General features: G+C 51.9%; 1 protein-coding gene across 1 annotated transcript in view; it reads left to right on the top strand.

Annotated features, from left to right (window-relative positions):
- Positions 1-8,855, top strand: part of LOC115937954 (collagen alpha-1(XXII) chain-like) — a 96,345-nt gene extending 87,490 nt beyond the window's left edge. The window contains exons 22-23 of the mRNA XM_081816805.1: positions 7,965-8,018; positions 8,703-8,855. Of these exons, the coding sequence (XP_081672931.1) occupies positions 7,965-8,018; positions 8,703-8,855 (207 nt within the window). The remainder of the gene's footprint in view (positions 1-7,964; positions 8,019-8,702) is intronic.
- The last annotated feature ends 7,737 nt before the right edge of the window (positions 8,856-16,592 follow it).

Here is a 16,592-nt window from a genome sequence, read left to right as displayed (position 1 = left end):
TCTGGCTGCCGTTTGATCACTGCAGGATTGGGGGACAGACGCGGAGGGGCCGGCTCATGGTAACACATCCGTCTGGCCTCTGTTCTGAGAACGGACTGCAGGAAAGGAAGATCAGTTAGGAGAAGGCCGCAGAGAGCAGAAAGGGAGGGTGGTGGCCCAGACCAGGGACAGGGGCTGCAGGAGCCCCCATCCCAGCCCGATGGTGTGCCAGGCGGTGGGGACACACGGGGTCTGACACAGGAGGCTGAGCCGACGGCCACGGGCTGGGCGATGTATTAACAGAGAGGGCGCCGGGAGCATGGAGGAGGGCTCCTCCCTTGTCCTGCTCCCTCTAGGGAATGGAGGCTGGTGACCATGCATGTGTGTGTGTCTGGGGACCCCTGGCCTTCCAGTCGTCCTCTGTGAGTTTCTGACTTGGGCTGTGTTGTATCCCGTGGATGTTGCTAGTCCCGTGGCTGCACCTGTGGGCAGACGCACTGCAGAGACTGATCTTGATGTTGGTGTGGGTTCAGCAGCAGCTTCCTTTTCAGTCAGCCTCTGGCTGAGTCAGGAAAAGCCGAGACAGAATGACTTACTCAGAAAATTAGCTCTCTCTCCTTCCCTCGCGGGGACCTGTCATTTCCTCCTCATCAACCTCAACTGAAACATCACTCCCTCATGTCATGGCACACACTCAGGCTGGAAGAGGGAAGACACAAGACAATGACAAGCCACAGGACCCAGGAACTGAGACACTGAGACTAATAGCCGAGCTAGGGAAGGCGATCCGGCCCTTTATTTTTGAGATTAGCGACAGGCAGACAGTGTAATCCCCAGAAAGGGGTAAACACATTCATTTTGGACAAAGCTGGTATTTTTCCACAATGACATGGTGAAGTGGGAGGAAGAGAGCCGGGCACTCCCCATGCCATCCCCATCCCACAGGGCTCTGGCACACAAGGCACCCAGGGTGGGGTGTTCGGCCATCAACTCCCGGCTGGGCTCCCTGCCTTCCATGGGAGGTACAGATGCTACCCTGTTGCTCTTTCTGAGGCTCTGCTTTCCTCCTGCATGTCTGAGCCAGGCATCCGGGAGAGGTTGATGAGCCCTGCTACTTAGCTGAAACGGGCAGTCCTACAATTGCATCTGAACCCAGAATGTTCTGGAAGTAGAACCTGCCTGGTTCCAGGCCACTGACGTATTTGGACACTGAAAAGCATTCAAAGGGTTGATTTAAAAAAACCAAAATCGTCCATGCCCTAATCATTCACCCTTGCAGCTTGCCACACTCACTCCAGGCTTGTTTTAATTTTTGTAGAGAACTTACATTTTTTTCTTATTTTGGCATTTGTTTATTTTTGTTTTCATCAGAATGTAAGCCTGTGAGAACCTTCTTTATTTTTGTGTCTGTAGCACCTAGAAGAGCATGTCACACTTATAAAATGTATATATTTTTATGCACAAATGAAGAGTACACGAACAACACGTCCAGGCGTGTAAGCTAAGCATACGTGTGTGATGTCACAGTGAGCATCTCATACAGTCGGGGAGCACGGGTGAGTGGGTCGTACTCGCTTGCTGCTCTCTGGGCAGCTGACTCAGTGGGTGCTGGGAGGACACTGGGACCCGGAACGGGGCATCTGGTCCCCCGGGGCCTGACCTTCCACAGGGCATGTTCTGTTACAAAGAAGAGAAATTGGTCCCGTTTGTACCTTTCCAGTTGCTTCACCTGCAGCATGTTTGTGTTGCTGAGTCCTATCTGAAATAGCCTACATGTTTTCTTTTCTCTTTTCTGGACAAATGAGGGGGAGATTTTTTGCTTAAGAGAATTCCATGTCGTCAGGCATTTAAATTTAATGCAGAATTTGGAACGTCTAAATTATAAAATCATATCGGTAAAGGATCCCTGGGATGGATAGTGAGACATTTCATGTCCAGAAATATCAGATGACCTGCTCCAGATCCCTCAGGCCTTTGTCCCTGCCTTTCCCACCAGCTGCTGACAATCCCTTTGGTTCCTTTGACTGTGTTTTCAGTACCTTCTAGATTCTCTTCTCTTGTCAATAGGTGAGAACTGAAGAAGTAACCTACCAAATACGATGCCTCCCTTCTTTCTAATGATGGAGTGATCCCCAGATGTCTCCTGATGTGCCTGATTGAGTCTGTTGCTTTCAGAACATATTTTTAAGACAGAGTCTAACAGGTGTAGAACTGATACAAGGTAGCAAAGAAAAAGCAGTGGTTGAGTGATGGACTGATGCACTGCAGGCACACAGGGAGGTAATTGTTTTCACTCCTGTTTCTCACTAATTCCTGCAAGGATCCTGTGAGGTAGGGCAGTTTTACTCCCATTCTGCAAATGAGGAAGCCAAGACTTAGGGGTGTAAATCCAATTGCTCCGTGTCACACGGAGTATAAATAGTGGTGCAGGGATTGGAACTCAGGTCCTTCAGGTCTGCCTTGCTCCAGACCTTCACTGTTTTGGCTTCAGGAGGCAGTGTGTGGGTGTGTGCGTCCATGTGCACACCACGGTTCTCATCTGGACATTAGCAGTCCTTGCAGTGGGCATCTTGGAGAGATCTAGGACCCCTTATTCCCTGCCGGTGCCTACTTAGGAGGATGCATTGTTACACACTGCTTTAATCTCTGGCCACTACCCTTGGAGCCGAGGGTCTCCTAGCGCTGACCGTGATCAGATCCATCCGCTCCTGCTTCTCGTAATTCAAGCAGAGGAACGTGGGTGGTCTTCTGTCATTGGCAACTTGGGTCGACTTTGTTTTACTTTTCAATTTTTAAAGGCTTTTTTCTTGCTTTTCCCTTCTCTACCAGATGGTAACAGCATTTTTTGATCACAGGCTACTGTTTGATTCATCTCGAGGCACAGAGCCAGGGTTTATGTCAGGACACCCAAGGTTTTCCCTGAGCACCTGGTTTCAGCTCTAACCAGTAGAAAATAATCATCTTTGACATTTGGAGGCATGGAGAACAGGAACTGAGCAAAAGACCATACGGCACATATTAGAATCCACCGCGCTAGCAATGAGTTCAGCTGGTAATGGGCCCGCACACGGCTGTGCTAACTCGTCCTGGCTGGGGAGGGGTCACTGCTCTTCTGGATTTACGGGCTTCCTCTTCTTTGTGGGCAGATAGGCAGCCTTGGAGATATCATTCCCGCTCAGCATCCTGGCATTCAGTCAGAATGGCTTGAAAAATCTGCCCTCATGATAAATTACAAACACTTACCCAGATATTGTGTTGGGTAGCAATTTAAAAGAGAAGAAAAGAAAAATGACAAGACATAGGCTTATTGTTAGTAAAACAGTTCTTTATTGCTGCAAAATTTGCTCTGGCCAGCACTTCTCAAATCCCCACAGCCGATCATAGGTCCAAAAGGCAGAGGTTACGTAGTTGCTGCTGCTGCTGTGTCCACCACTGCTAGACCTCCCACCTTCACCCCTGCCCATCATCATCACCAGCACCACCATCACCAAGACCATCACCACCACCACCACCACCATCATCACCATCATCACCACCATCACCACCATCATCACCATCATCACCACCATCATCACCATCACCACCACCATCACCACCATCATCACCATCACCACGACCACCACCATCATTACTATCATCACCATCACCATGACCATCACCACCATCATCACCATCACCACCACCATCACCACCACCATCACCACCACCATCATCACCATCACCACCTCCACCATCATCACCATCATCACCAAGACCATCACCACCACCATCATCACCACCATCATCACCATCATCACCACCATCACCACCATCACCACCATCACCACCATCACCATCATCACCATCACCATCACCACCATCATCACCATCATCACCATCACCACCATCATCACCACCACCATCACCAAGACCATCATCATCACCATCACCACCACCATCACCACGACCACCACCATCATTACTATCATCACCATCATCACCATCATCACCACCATCATCATCACCATCACCACCATCATCACCTCCACCACCACCACCACCATCACCACCACCATCACCATCACCACGACCACCACCATCATTACTATCATCACCATCACCATGACCATCACCATCATCGTAACTGTCACTATCACTACCAGCAGCACCATCACTACTACACATTTCCTAATGTTAGATCCTGTGCTAAGTACTTGTGGGCATTTTCTCATTTAATTTCTATGGCATTGCTGGGAGGTAGCAGTTTTGAAACCAGATCTGTTGGACACATGGTCTCTTACTCACTTAGAGACTCAGAGGAGCTAGAATCCTGCTATTACCATTTCTTCTTCATCAGCCACCATCCTATTCCTCCTCATTCCTGTGGTGATCTGTCATGTTTGTGTAATGCTTTATTATTCCTTATAAAGCACTTCCTCAAATATTGAATGATTTCTTCCACTGCTATCTTTTCAAATAATTACAATAATTATAATTTTCCACATGAGGAACCTGAGACTCAGCAAGTTAAGTGACTTGCCCTCCCCCATCTACCTTAGATTCTGAACTCATTTTCTTACAATATTGTAGAGGAATGGGGTCGGGAAGGAACACAGGAGAGCTCCTCTGCTTGCAGTGAGTGGCCAAGTCCTCATAACTGCTGACTTAGAGCTTTGCGTCCCATCCTGGCAATTCCAACTCATTAGCTCTCGGGCAGCACCAGGGACTCTGTATATCCAATATGTTTTTGTCACATCTCTCGGTATTGCTGGGGCTTCATGGAAGAGGTGGCACTGGCCTGGGGTAGAATTTTGACAGCTTGAAATGGAGTGTGGGTGTTACAGACAGAGGTGGCAGCATGAGCCGATTCTCCGAGGCCAGAAGTCCTAAGGGGTTGTTTGGGACCAAGCTGAGTAGCTCACTTGAGCTGTTGCTTAGGGATGGGACCATGGATGCTGGACACTAGATCAAAAGGCATGTTAGAGTCACAGGGTCATCGATTTCCAAATAAAACAGCTCAAATGTTACATCTTTCAGATAAGGAGGAACCTCTGACTGTTTTAGAGGCAGAAGGTAACTCGGACAGAACTTTCTCCCTTTAGGAAGATCGCCTGCCAGTATAGGGTAAATGTATAGACAAGTAATGAAATTTGTAGAAGGCACAGGTTGGCCCAGAAAAGTCTGGAGGGAAAGTACTGGGCATGTGAGCAGGGTTGACTACTGTGGTTGCAGGCAGGCAGGCAGGATGGGCGGACAGATGGACAGATAGACTGACGGAAGGAAGGGAAGGAGGGAGGGAGGGAGGATGGAAGGAAGGGAGGATGGAAGGAAGGAAGGAAGGAAGGAAGGAAGGAAGGAAGGAAGGAAGGAAGGCAGGCTTTGAAGGGCACTGGGGGCAGCTCCGGATGCTATGGGTGGAGAAGATGTGAATATGAGTGCTGGAGCTGGCCAGAGACATTACCCTAATATTTCTGTGGGTGATGCCCTTTCATGGGTGACCCGTGAAAGATGATGCCACATTGTGACCACAGCTATGATCACAAATTTCTTCTTTTCCTTTGGCCTCTTCCCACCTTCTTGCTTTTTCCTTCTTGCTGAAACCCTAATGCCGAGATGTTTGCTTCTCTAGGTGCTCTTGCTTCTGTCTTTCTCTCCCTCCCTGGACCCCTGCTCTCTGCACATAATTCTCCTTTTCCAGATCACATCTTTTTACTTCCCTGGTATAGGAGCAACTCCTGCCTCCACGCCTCCTACAGATTTCATGAGCATCTCAGGGGCTCATCCCTCTGAGCGTTAGCGGTGTCGTTACACAAGGTCCCCAAACTTGAGGGAAGCGGGGAGCTGCTGAGAGCTTGCACCCCCTCTGAAGATGGTGAGTCATCTGAGGAGGGACACCGGCATGCACCCCAATCAAATCGTCCCATTAGTTAGTAATCCTGCTCAACCACACCCCAGACCTTCACATCCTTCCTGCTTCCCTCTGATCTTTTCGTACTAACCAGTCAATGATCCATTTCTCCGTTTCTTCCACTCAACAGAGTTACTTTGCTGGCCCAGGTTCTGAATTCTGATGGCTCCTCACCAGGCCATTCCACCGACCTTGAGGGAAAATGGTTTATTCATCTTGTAAATAACTCGTGACTCTCAGTGGAATAACGTGGCAGCAAGTGGAGGGGGTGCCTGTCTAGATACCAAATTGAAGATGTCTGGTTTCCATCCCCTGAGGAAGGGGAGCTAGCAGCTCTTAGCTCTCTTGCGATCAGCTCCCCGATGTTTGCCTTCATCAGAGCAGGATCGGATGGAGGCAGACACAAATGCCTCCAGGCCTGGCTCATTTCTGAAGGTGTCTGGGACCACAGTTTGAATTCTACCCGACAAGTGTCAGGAAACACATTCTGACCTAGGCCTCACTACACCTCCGGGCCGCTGTGTTCCGTGGCTCAGGGCCTGCTGATCAGGGCTTCTGAATCAGGTCGGCCTGCTCTCTCTGCAAGCCCACAGATCACCAGGTTGTACCTTCCTGTTCTCGTGCGGCCCCTCCCTACCCCTGTGGCTGCTTCCCCTGCCATTGTCTAGACTCAGTCCCAAAGCAACAATTTATTTATCCAGCCCACAAATGTTTATTGAGTTTCCACCATGTGATGGGCACTGTTCTGGGCCCACGGGGAGAGCTTTGAACAAAAACAGAGCCAGGCCTTGTTTCCAGAAGGCTCGCAGCCAGGACGGGCAGGCAGGGAATGACCAAATACATATGTACATCGGCAGTGTATCTGAAGCTCCTTAGAGAACATTCCCTCTTCCAGCTCACCCAGACTTCCGCCTTGTGCCACCGTAAATCCCCGAGCCTGGAATTGAGCTGCGTCGATGAGACCCTGCCACGGCGTCCTGTGGAAGAGGCGCCTTGTTTTGTGGCCGTTGTCTGACGCAGAGGTGGATTGCTCGGCAGCTCGGCATCACCCCACTGCCCTGTGGATGGGGCCACTTCTGGGAGGTGGGGGATGGAGGGGTCCCAGATGCCGTATCCTGGGCTGTGCATGCTCTAAGTGCTTGTGGAGCGTGGACAGGAGGATGAGGAGGGGATCAGCGGCACACCCCCTGGGCCCGGCTGGGCACAGACTGAGGCAACGGGGAGGCCTTATATGGGTGATCTGACCTCATGAGGGAAACTGTAAGGAGCGAAACTAAAAGGCCGTCATTCCGTCATCCTGATACTGCCTCATATGACACATGCTCTATGCTGGACACCTCAAACCGACCAGCACACCCTTACCGTCCGGAGAGACGGACTCTGAGGTTTAATGAGGTTGGTGAGCCCCACACGATGACCCGCTGGGGTCATGGCAGCAGATCGAGTCTGACAGTGGCAGACTGGAAGTGGCCGCCACGCCCCGCCCGTCTGTGTAAGCCACTTCACCCTTACGGTGAACCTTGTGTAGCGGTGAGAACAGGCTGACTGTCCGCGCGCTCACACAGGATGCCCCCGAGTCAGCTGGGAGTGGAAACAAGCAAAGCTATCTGAAGATTGAAGGATGTGCTATGGTTTGTAAAGAAAAAGAGAGGGAGGACCGAGGGAATGTGTGTGTGCGTGTGCATGCGTGTGTGTGCGTATGAGATGCTTGCCTATACACAGCACACCTCTGGAAAGACAAGCCAACGTCAGGTAGGGTTAGTTGCTTTCAGAGAAAGGAGCTGAGTGGCTGACGGTGGGATAAGGAGACACTTCTCAAGTATCCCCTCCTGTACCTTTTAAACTTTGGGCCACGTGTCAGCAAATCCATCTAAGTCATGCAGCTGGGATCCAAAGCTGAACCTGCCTGACCCCAAAGCCTGAGTCTTCAGCCCCAATCCCATGCTGCTCCCTTGGAGGGCATCCCAGCCAGTGGGGGGGCCCCCTGTTCACCTGTGAGCTTGAGAAATCAAGATGGACATTTCCACTGACATGTTATTACACGGATTCTGGGTGCTACTTGCCTGCTGTTGATTTTGGCTTCTTCTTTTGTACGCAGGGGAGGAAAGGTGAAGTGGGCCCACCGGGAACCCCTGGATTGCTGGGGCCACAGGTAACTACCAGCTCTGCACGCCCTTCCCTAGCGACTCTGCTTCCTCTGGTGGAAGAAGCAATCGGGTCGCAGTTCTCAGGTTGGTAACCGGTCTTGTATGGTTAGCTCATCAGAAAGAATGTTCAGAGGGTCCTTTGTCCTCCCGTCTGCCCTGGCTCCCTCAGCCTGCCACTCCTGTGCTAGGAGAATGGCCACCCTGTGCTCCCCTGGAGGAATTTTGGTCTGTCGGAGGGCAGGTGGTGGAGACACCATGGTGACCAGCATGCTGAGAAAGGGAGCGGCGCCCCGGACGAGGCGTCTGATGATGGACAGCGTGCGGCTGGCAGGGCAGAGGCAGGAGGAGGGGCCTTCTGGGCAGGGGCTCAGCTCTACAGGGATAGCTGCTTTGGGACACAGCCTGTGTGCAGGTGTGGACAGGCCCCTGTGTGGCTGGAGCTCATTGCACTAAGCACGGGGTGGCTGGACCGTGCGTTCAGGATTGGAAGGGGCTCGGCCAAGGGACCAGATCAATCAGAGGGGCTCCCTACTCTAGGAGACAACACCCCCGAGTTCTAGTGTCTGACTTCCTCCACACTGTGACATTGGCCAACTCCCTCCCCCTCTCTGGGCCTCAGTTTACCCACCTGTAAAATGCTGGGGTCAGAGCCCCCTTCACACTCTGCTCTGTGCTGTCTCGCTCCCCAGATGCCCTCCTCCTCCTCCTTGCTCCCCTCACCACCTCCATCTTTCAGATTCCGCTCTGCCGGGACTTCCTCTGGCCCCAAACTCTGTCCAGCTCACACTGTCACACATGTGCAGTCACCGTGGTCCCCTGTGGACCCCACAGCCACCCGCTAGATGGACCGACTCAGGGTCACCATCGTTTCCCAGTTTGCAGGGCAAGACTCCCAGGTCCAGAGAGACTTGCTCAGGGCCACTGGCTGCTAAGCAGATGCCTCCCTCACTCCCCAGGTGACCTTGGCCCCGAACCCTCTCAGTCCCCCTGCATCACGATGAGCCCCACCTTAGTGTGGACAAAGTGGGAGAGCGCCGGGAGCCGAGGCCTGGTGGGTGCAGGTGCTCAGATTGCACTTCGCTCTCTCTCTCTCTCAAAGCTTCCTCCCCGTCCTCCTGCCCCAGCCCTCCCTGGATCAATAAATTCATGAGAAGAGTACCGTGAGGGGAGGGAGTCAGAGGCCAGGTTCCAATCCCAGCCTCACCACTTTGCGGCCAGGGCAAAGTTGGGGCAAGTTATTTAACCTTCTGATCTTGAGTTACGCCACTTGCGAAAAATACCAATAAAAATCAAAAGGAGGGCAACACTCTAGTTGGAGAGAAGAGCAGTGATGTGGCCCGGGTGATGAGGTCCCCGAGGCCTGGGGAGCACCAGGTGGGGATGCTGTCCTGTTCTTCTGGTGGCAGTGGGAGCCATCAGGGACATTAACGGGCTGGTCCCTCTGGCTCTTCCCTGAGCTGCAGCTGTGACTTCATCAGAGCAGGATCTTATGAAGGGCTTCAGCACCCACCTGTTCCTGGACACCTCCCTCTGCATGTGTCAGGCACCGGCAGGGAGGCACCCACCCCAGAGACGGGGCTCTCTGCACTTCCGAAACCCGCTTTTACTGCTCACTGACATGGGAAGGGTCCTGGGGAGTGATGGGTGCCTTGCATTTGATCTCAGACCTCACTTTGGCACCTCCTGTTCAGTCTGGAGACAGCATGCAATAAGGGAACATAAAATCAATCATAATTCATGGGCTTCTAAAGATTCCCCATTCACTGTGGCATTTTGATGTTAATAGTGAAAAATAGAGTGCTTTTGCATTTGTTTTATTACCTTGCTTTCCAGCGAGCAAAGCTTGTGTATTTCAAAAATTCGGCACACATGCAGCTCCATCAAATTACTTTAAGCTACAATTTTTTTCCCCTACCTACAACTTTTTTTTTTTCCTGCTACCTTGGAAAATATAGTTCTTTCTTTCACTTTAACTTTGAAATCACTTTCCTTCATTGAATGTTTATTGAATGCCGGGCATTGAGCTGGATGCCATACATATAAATATGATCAGGCTCTGCACAGCAGGACTTTTGCCAGAAATAGGGCACTCTGATATATTTGGGGATCTCAGCGGTTCAGAGCCAGACAACGTAGAGATTATAGTATGGACTGCCAGCATCTTGATCGGATCACTACCCAGTGGACCCTAAGCTGCGTTCCACCCAACCACGCCCAATCTAAGAGGCTGCTGGGGCAGACTTCTGGCTGTCTCCTCTGGTTCCCTCCTCTCAACAAGCTGCATGCTCACCTTTCCTGGCCGTTGCCGCAGTTCCTCTTGTCCAGAGATTCACTGGGTCATCCATTCAACGAGGATTTATTAAGGACCCACTGTGTGCCCGATTCAGCTCTGTGAATCGGAGTGGGGTGTGAAATCTGGCTGTCACCGTGCGTGCCTGGAGGAGCCATATGTTAGCGGGGCAGAGAGACTTGTAGGTCGAGAAGGCAGTCCAGGGAGCTGGATTCTGGGTGAGAGGTGAGCTAGTCAGCCTCTCTCGGGACTAGAGGGGGCTCCTACTTACGCCAAGCTGGAAAATCCAGGTTGCTTCTGCTGTAGGGTTTTCTGCTCTGATGAGAAGGAAGGGAGATAAAGTGTGTTTTGTTTCTGCCATTGTCAGACACTCTTTAGTGCTCATACATAATTGCGACTGTTGTTTAGAACCACCTGTGAGAAAAGAATGTGGATCCCATATAAAACCTAAGGAATTAAGGTTTTAATTCAGTGCAGAGTGCACTAGGCCCCAGGGGGGCCAGCATCCTGGAAGATGCTTTGGGTACCTCTTTTCCAAGATGAAAAAAATTTCACCTGCTGGCATGTTTTAGAATAAATAGACACATCCATGATGTTGTAGGCAGTGGCTCTTGTATCCTGAGAGCCTTTTAGGAAAAATGGAAATCTGTGTCTCATCTGGTCAAGTGTTTGCAAAGGCAGAACTGTTTGGTGTGACCATCAGGATGGACAGATGTCTCTTGGATTGGTAGCCAGGGGAGGGGCTGGCCCCAGAGATGGATGGCGGGGTGGGCTTGTGGCTCCAGCCCTCTGCACAGAAATCTGCTGAGGTAGGTAGTCATTACAGCTTTGCCCCCAGGAGCCACATCCGGAGGGGGAGAATGCACAGATTATGAAACCCCCCCAAAAGCAAACATTTCTAAGCCATATAAGCTGAGTGAGTGCCATGCTAATTGGTGCAAGTAATTTTCAAGTCCCATCCAGCTTCATGAATCTATGCCAATTGGAACTAGGTGGTTATTGGGGATAAGTATTCGCCATTCCTTTATTAATGATAATTAGGTTAATTGGTTGTTTTTGCACCATCATTGTCATTATGGAGCATGTCAAAGAGCTGCATCACCACCATCGAATTAGAAGGATCAAATGCTATTTCATTAATACTAATTAGACCGAGCGGTTCATTTTTATCAGGAGTTACAACTTCGTTGTTTTTGTTGATAACAATTAGAACCATCATTATTATGTTGTTAACATTCGAATCTGTTAGCTAACTTGTCAGTCTCGGTAATGATTAGATTAACTGGTTATTTGTATATTTTTATTAATGGGAAAAGGAGAAGAGAGTGGAGCAACACTGTGTAACCTCTGGTGTGCTGGGCTCACGTACACGCCCCCGTGAATCCACACTGCGCTGAGAGCAAAGGGCTCCAGCCTTTCTCTTCCAGCTGTGGAGACCGAGGCATGAGCGGAAGTACGTTGCCCAAGTCTGTGGAGGTTGTGTGAGGCGACCGAGCTTTGGGCCCAGGCCCCCCAAAACCAAAGCCCTATTTTTTAATCTCTTTATACCATCATTACTACCACCAATAAAAGTATTCATAGTCAAATAGCTTTAGTTTAAAGTAACCTAATTTATGATCTGTAATTCAAATACTAGAAGAGCAGACAAGAAGTTGTGCCCTTGGTCAGAAACGCTGTGAGGGTCAAGGACGCCTGAACTCCTGCCTGGGTTTCCTGAAGAAGGTGAAGTGGGGAGTGGGCTTCAAGGTGGCCCTCCGTGATTCCCCTCGAGGTCAGCGTCCTCTGTGACTCTGCGTCTCCCCCAAGTTCATTCACGTTTGCATTCTTCTCCTCATGCCCCCACACAGCTCCTTCCCAGGCCGGCGGCGCCTGAGTGCTGATCGCAGACAGAGTCCATTCTCCGGGCTCATCCTGCCCCATCTCCCAAATGATCGTGTCTCTTCCTTCTTTTTTTTTTTTTTTAAAGATTTTCTTTATTTATCTGAGAATGAGAGAGAGAACACGAGAGGAGAGAGGGTCAGAAGCAGAAGCAGACTCCCTGCTGAGCAGGGAGCCTGATGCGGGACTCGATCCTGGGACTCCAGGATCATGACCTGAGCCGAAGGCAGTCGCTTAACCAACTGAGCCACCCAGGCGCCCCATGTCTCTTCCTTCTTGAAGCACTTCCTTCTCTAGGTTTCTGACAGGACAGACCTTTGTTTCTCTGACAGTCCGGCCGCTGGGTCTGGGTCTGCGTCTCAATCTTCCCAGTCTTCCCACGTCCTAAAAGAACCGCACGAGTATCCCACACTTCACGTCCTGCAGAAAAGCCATGGATGCCCCCCTCATCCTCCAGCTGTGGCCCTGCCAGGTTCCCCATCTTGGCCGATGGCGCCACCAGCTTCCTGCTTGTTCTGGGCCAACATAGTCGGTGGGGGGGTGGGGGGGGGCGGTCTTTGATGCTTCTCTTCCTGTCACATACCCTAACTGCTGTTAAATCTTGTCAACTTGTCAATCTTGTCAAAACATATCCCAGGGCAGACCAGTTCTTGCTGTCTGCACTTCAAAAGCCCAGTAGGAACCATCACCACCCCTCACCCCTGTTCTCCCTGCCCTCCTCTGACTCGCCCCTTCACACTGACTCAGACTTCCTGCCGGGGCTGGCGCCATGCAGGAGGCCAAAATAGTAATAACACCCCCCCGCTAGGGGGTGGCAGTGGGCATGTTGTCCTGTCTGCCTTACCATGTTCATTCTCGAGGAATGGAGGCTTCATGACTCCACCTTAGAGACTGGGGAACTGGACCTTCATAAAGCAAGGGACTTGACATCTGGCTGGGAACTAGCAGATGGGGGTTCCATGTCCTGGACCCCAAGCGCAGGGACTGGCAATAAACGGGGACCGATACAGGGTCATGGGGCCATAGGCGTAAAGGCCTCATAGAAGGCCAGGCATACAGTAGGCGCTTCTGTCTTCTGTCGGGGGAGTTCCGGGTATGAACGGCTATCCCTGGCCTCCAGGCTGATGGGCCCACGTGGCCAGGTCCTCCCCAGGCCCCACTCCTGCCCCACTGACCCTCCCCCGTGGCTCGCCAGAGGCCGTATCAGAGACCTTCTGAGTCTCCCCCAGAGTGGAGGTCCACTCTGCGAGAGGTGTCTGGTCCCCTGGAGGAGGCCGGTCACAGCCTTCCAGGATGTGGACATCAGAACCTCCCAAGGCCAGGTGGCTGTGCTGAGAAGAGCCTCTGCCCCTGTCCTGTGTCCCTGCCTGGTCGTCAGAAGGCACGGTGAGGCCCTCTGAGCAGGGTCCCCAGGGCACCAGCGGTGGGCGGGCTGACTTTGGGTCCTGGTTGCTGTTTCCTCCCTCACTACGTGTTTCTCACCTGGACTTACAAGGTGCTCCTTGTCCATGAGAGGAGTCTGGGGGTGAACAGCCTGTGCCCTCTGACCCCCAGCTGGAAACCGTTCCCCAGACCCTCTGTCAGCTGTCTGCACTGCCTCAGGCTTCAGCTTCTCTCTGCAAACAGCCACTACAGTTACTGAGTTTAATTACCGTGTGGGATTTTGCTCGTTTTCCTGAGTTTATGGCATCAGACAAGCAGGTCATTATTAAGCCCCTACTGTGTGCATAGCAATGAACCAGGTGCTGTGGGTCCTTACAAAGGAGGTGGATCAGACATGGTTGAGCCCGTATTGAAAGTTCTGGTCCCACTTAATACGCACACAGTCTTTTAGGAGAGCACACTGTCCGAGGGGGCGCTGGGGCAGAGGGCTCAGACCTGCGTGCCCAAGCTACGTAGACACTCTGCAGGGGTGAGTACAGGGGATGGCGGATGAAGTGACCAGGGTCCTTGCGTCTGAATGCCAGTTTGTTGCATATCAGTTTCCCTCCCAAGTTCCAGTTCTTCCTGTGTAAAATGGGATGGAATAGACCCACCTCACAGGATTGGCGGCAGACGGAAATGAGACAGAGGGTATAAAGTGCAAGGCAGATGAGGCACCGAGTGGGGGGTGGCCACTCCCTGCCCCTGCCCTGGTCCTTCTCCTACATCTGTGTTTTCTGCTTCCTCCTTGCATGGGTCCCTGCTTCTCTCATTGTGCTTCTAGTATTCTCGCAGTTAGAATATAAATAACCTGGAGTTATTTTAGGTGAGTGATTCCCAGACCTGACAGCGCTTCAGAATCCCTGGGGGAATGTTTCCAAAGTCCCTGACCCCTTGGGCTTGTGCCAGACCTGTCTCAGAGTCCAAACAAGGGGCCCGGGTACTGTACTTGTAACAAGTTTTCTGGGTGATTCTGCAGCAGCTGGCATATCGGGATCCTTTGGAGATGATGGCTGTGTGGCCTCAGGTGGAGTGCTTACCCTCTATGGGTCTCAGTTTTCATTATCATCAGATAAGGAGGTTTAGTTTCCAGTAGATGCTCACTAGTGATCCACTTACTCTAGGATGCTGTGAGGTCACAGCATCTTGCAGGGGGGTTGCAAGAAGCAAAGGAGGAAGGGGAAACAGAGTCAGAGGAGCGAGCTAGCCAGGAGGCCAGCTTCCCGGAGCAATCTGTTTGATAGTGCATGAAGCACTCCAGGGGCCATCACGGGCCCTGGAGTGTAAGGAGGGAGGAAGGCTGATGTGTTCAGATTGCAAGCAGAGGAGGGACTCAGAGGAGCCATGTGGTGTGGAGGGAGTATGAGACCCCAGGGGTCATCTTGAAGTTCGAGCAGGTCACCTGGAACGTGCCTTCTGGAGGTGGTCCTGGGAGTGTCACCAGCAGGGCCGTTGCTTGGCCAAGAGACGAGCAGAGCTGAGCCGGTGAGCCAGGTGGTGGGTCTGTATGGCGGTAGGGGGTGAGGGCACGAGCCTTCTCCGTGCTCTTCCTGGACCCACATGCGGCAGGGAGGACCCTGCCCAGGCCACCGTCCCGCTCTGGAGGGCCCCTCAGTTGTGTCTGCTTCAAGCACACATCTCCCAACGAAAGTAGATGCTACCTCTAAAGATGCACCGGGACTGAGCAGCTACAGGGACCCCAAGGTGCTTATGCTACCCAAATATTCCATGTCTGCGCCCATTGCTGACTCACATGCGCCCCCAGCGGGAGACAAGGCAATGGCCAAGGGAGCCACTTGTTAGTATTTATCGCCCTCTAGTGGCAACGTGGCATCATTCTCCCTGGACGCACAGCTCTCTCCTTAGTGCCCCTTAAATTCAGTTGAAGTCTTCAAACATTTATTGAGCACCTGCTATATACCAAGGGCTGGGTTTGTGTCTGTGACAGATGCAGAAGGAACAAGAGGGGCCTCCGGCTCAGAGGGCATGTGAGTCAGATGAACACGGTGATACCAGCCTTGAGCATGGAGGAGGGAGTGATTAATGGAGACCAGTGGAACTGGAGAGCGTCAGAGGTGGAGGCATGGAGAAGGGGGGCAAGGAGGGAATGCATACCTGGAGAGAGACCCGAGCAACAAAGCCAGAGCTCGTCTCTGAGAACGTGTGCCAGGCCCCGCTTGGCAGTGACCGGCGTGAGGGTGCAGAGGGGGAGGTGGGGGAAGGGCCTGGAAGGGTGCATAGTGCCGTTGGCAAGAAGGTCATCATCTGGACTGTGGTGCCGCTGAGGATTCTTAATCCATGGAGTAGTAGCTGGACCTTGTGAAATGAGTGGGTCCTGGGCGGGGGGCTCTCCAGAACCTGTGACTGCTTAGGATTCTCAGCTCCTCTCCCTCTCCATGATCCTGGACCTGCGCGATGGCCAGAGACCCATAACTTCCTGTTTCTGACAGGATGACCTGGCCCGGTGCTTCTGTCCTCCCCACCCGCACCCCTCACCCTCAGTCCCACTGGGGCGCATGCCGGCAGGAGCTCTGGCTTGCGGTTCTGTTCTGCTTGTGGGGCCGGACCTGCGTCTGTTCCTGGCCACGGAAGGTGCCCTGAGTATCAGTGTAGGGAATGAATGAAGCTGCAGAGTGGGTGTCAAGACTGGTCTCCATAGAATCGTCCACAGAGCTTTCACGAGAACCAGCTCATGGCCCCACCCCAGACCCTACTGAATTAGGGGTCTGGGGCAGGAGGCCCATGTCATTCACGCCCCATGATTCCATGCTGACTAGTGCTGGGAAACCACTGTGCTGCAAGATCTTTGTTACTAGCTTATTCCACTGTGCGTGTGCATGTGTGTGTGTGTGTGTACATGTGTGTAAACATGCAGGCACATACGGATTTATTTTAAATACTCCAGTATTTTAAAGTCAAACAGAGAAAGACATGTATCATATGATCTCATTGATATGAGGAATTCTTTTTTTTTCTTTTTTTTTTTTTT

Source organism: Leptonychotes weddellii, chromosome 4 (genome assembly GCF_054177405.1).
Source record: "Leptonychotes weddellii isolate Sample4059 chromosome 4, ASM5417740v2, whole genome shotgun sequence".
Lineage (NCBI taxonomy): Eukaryota > Metazoa > Chordata > Mammalia > Carnivora > Phocidae > Leptonychotes > Leptonychotes weddellii.
This window is presented reverse-complemented; position numbering and strand designations above follow the sequence as displayed.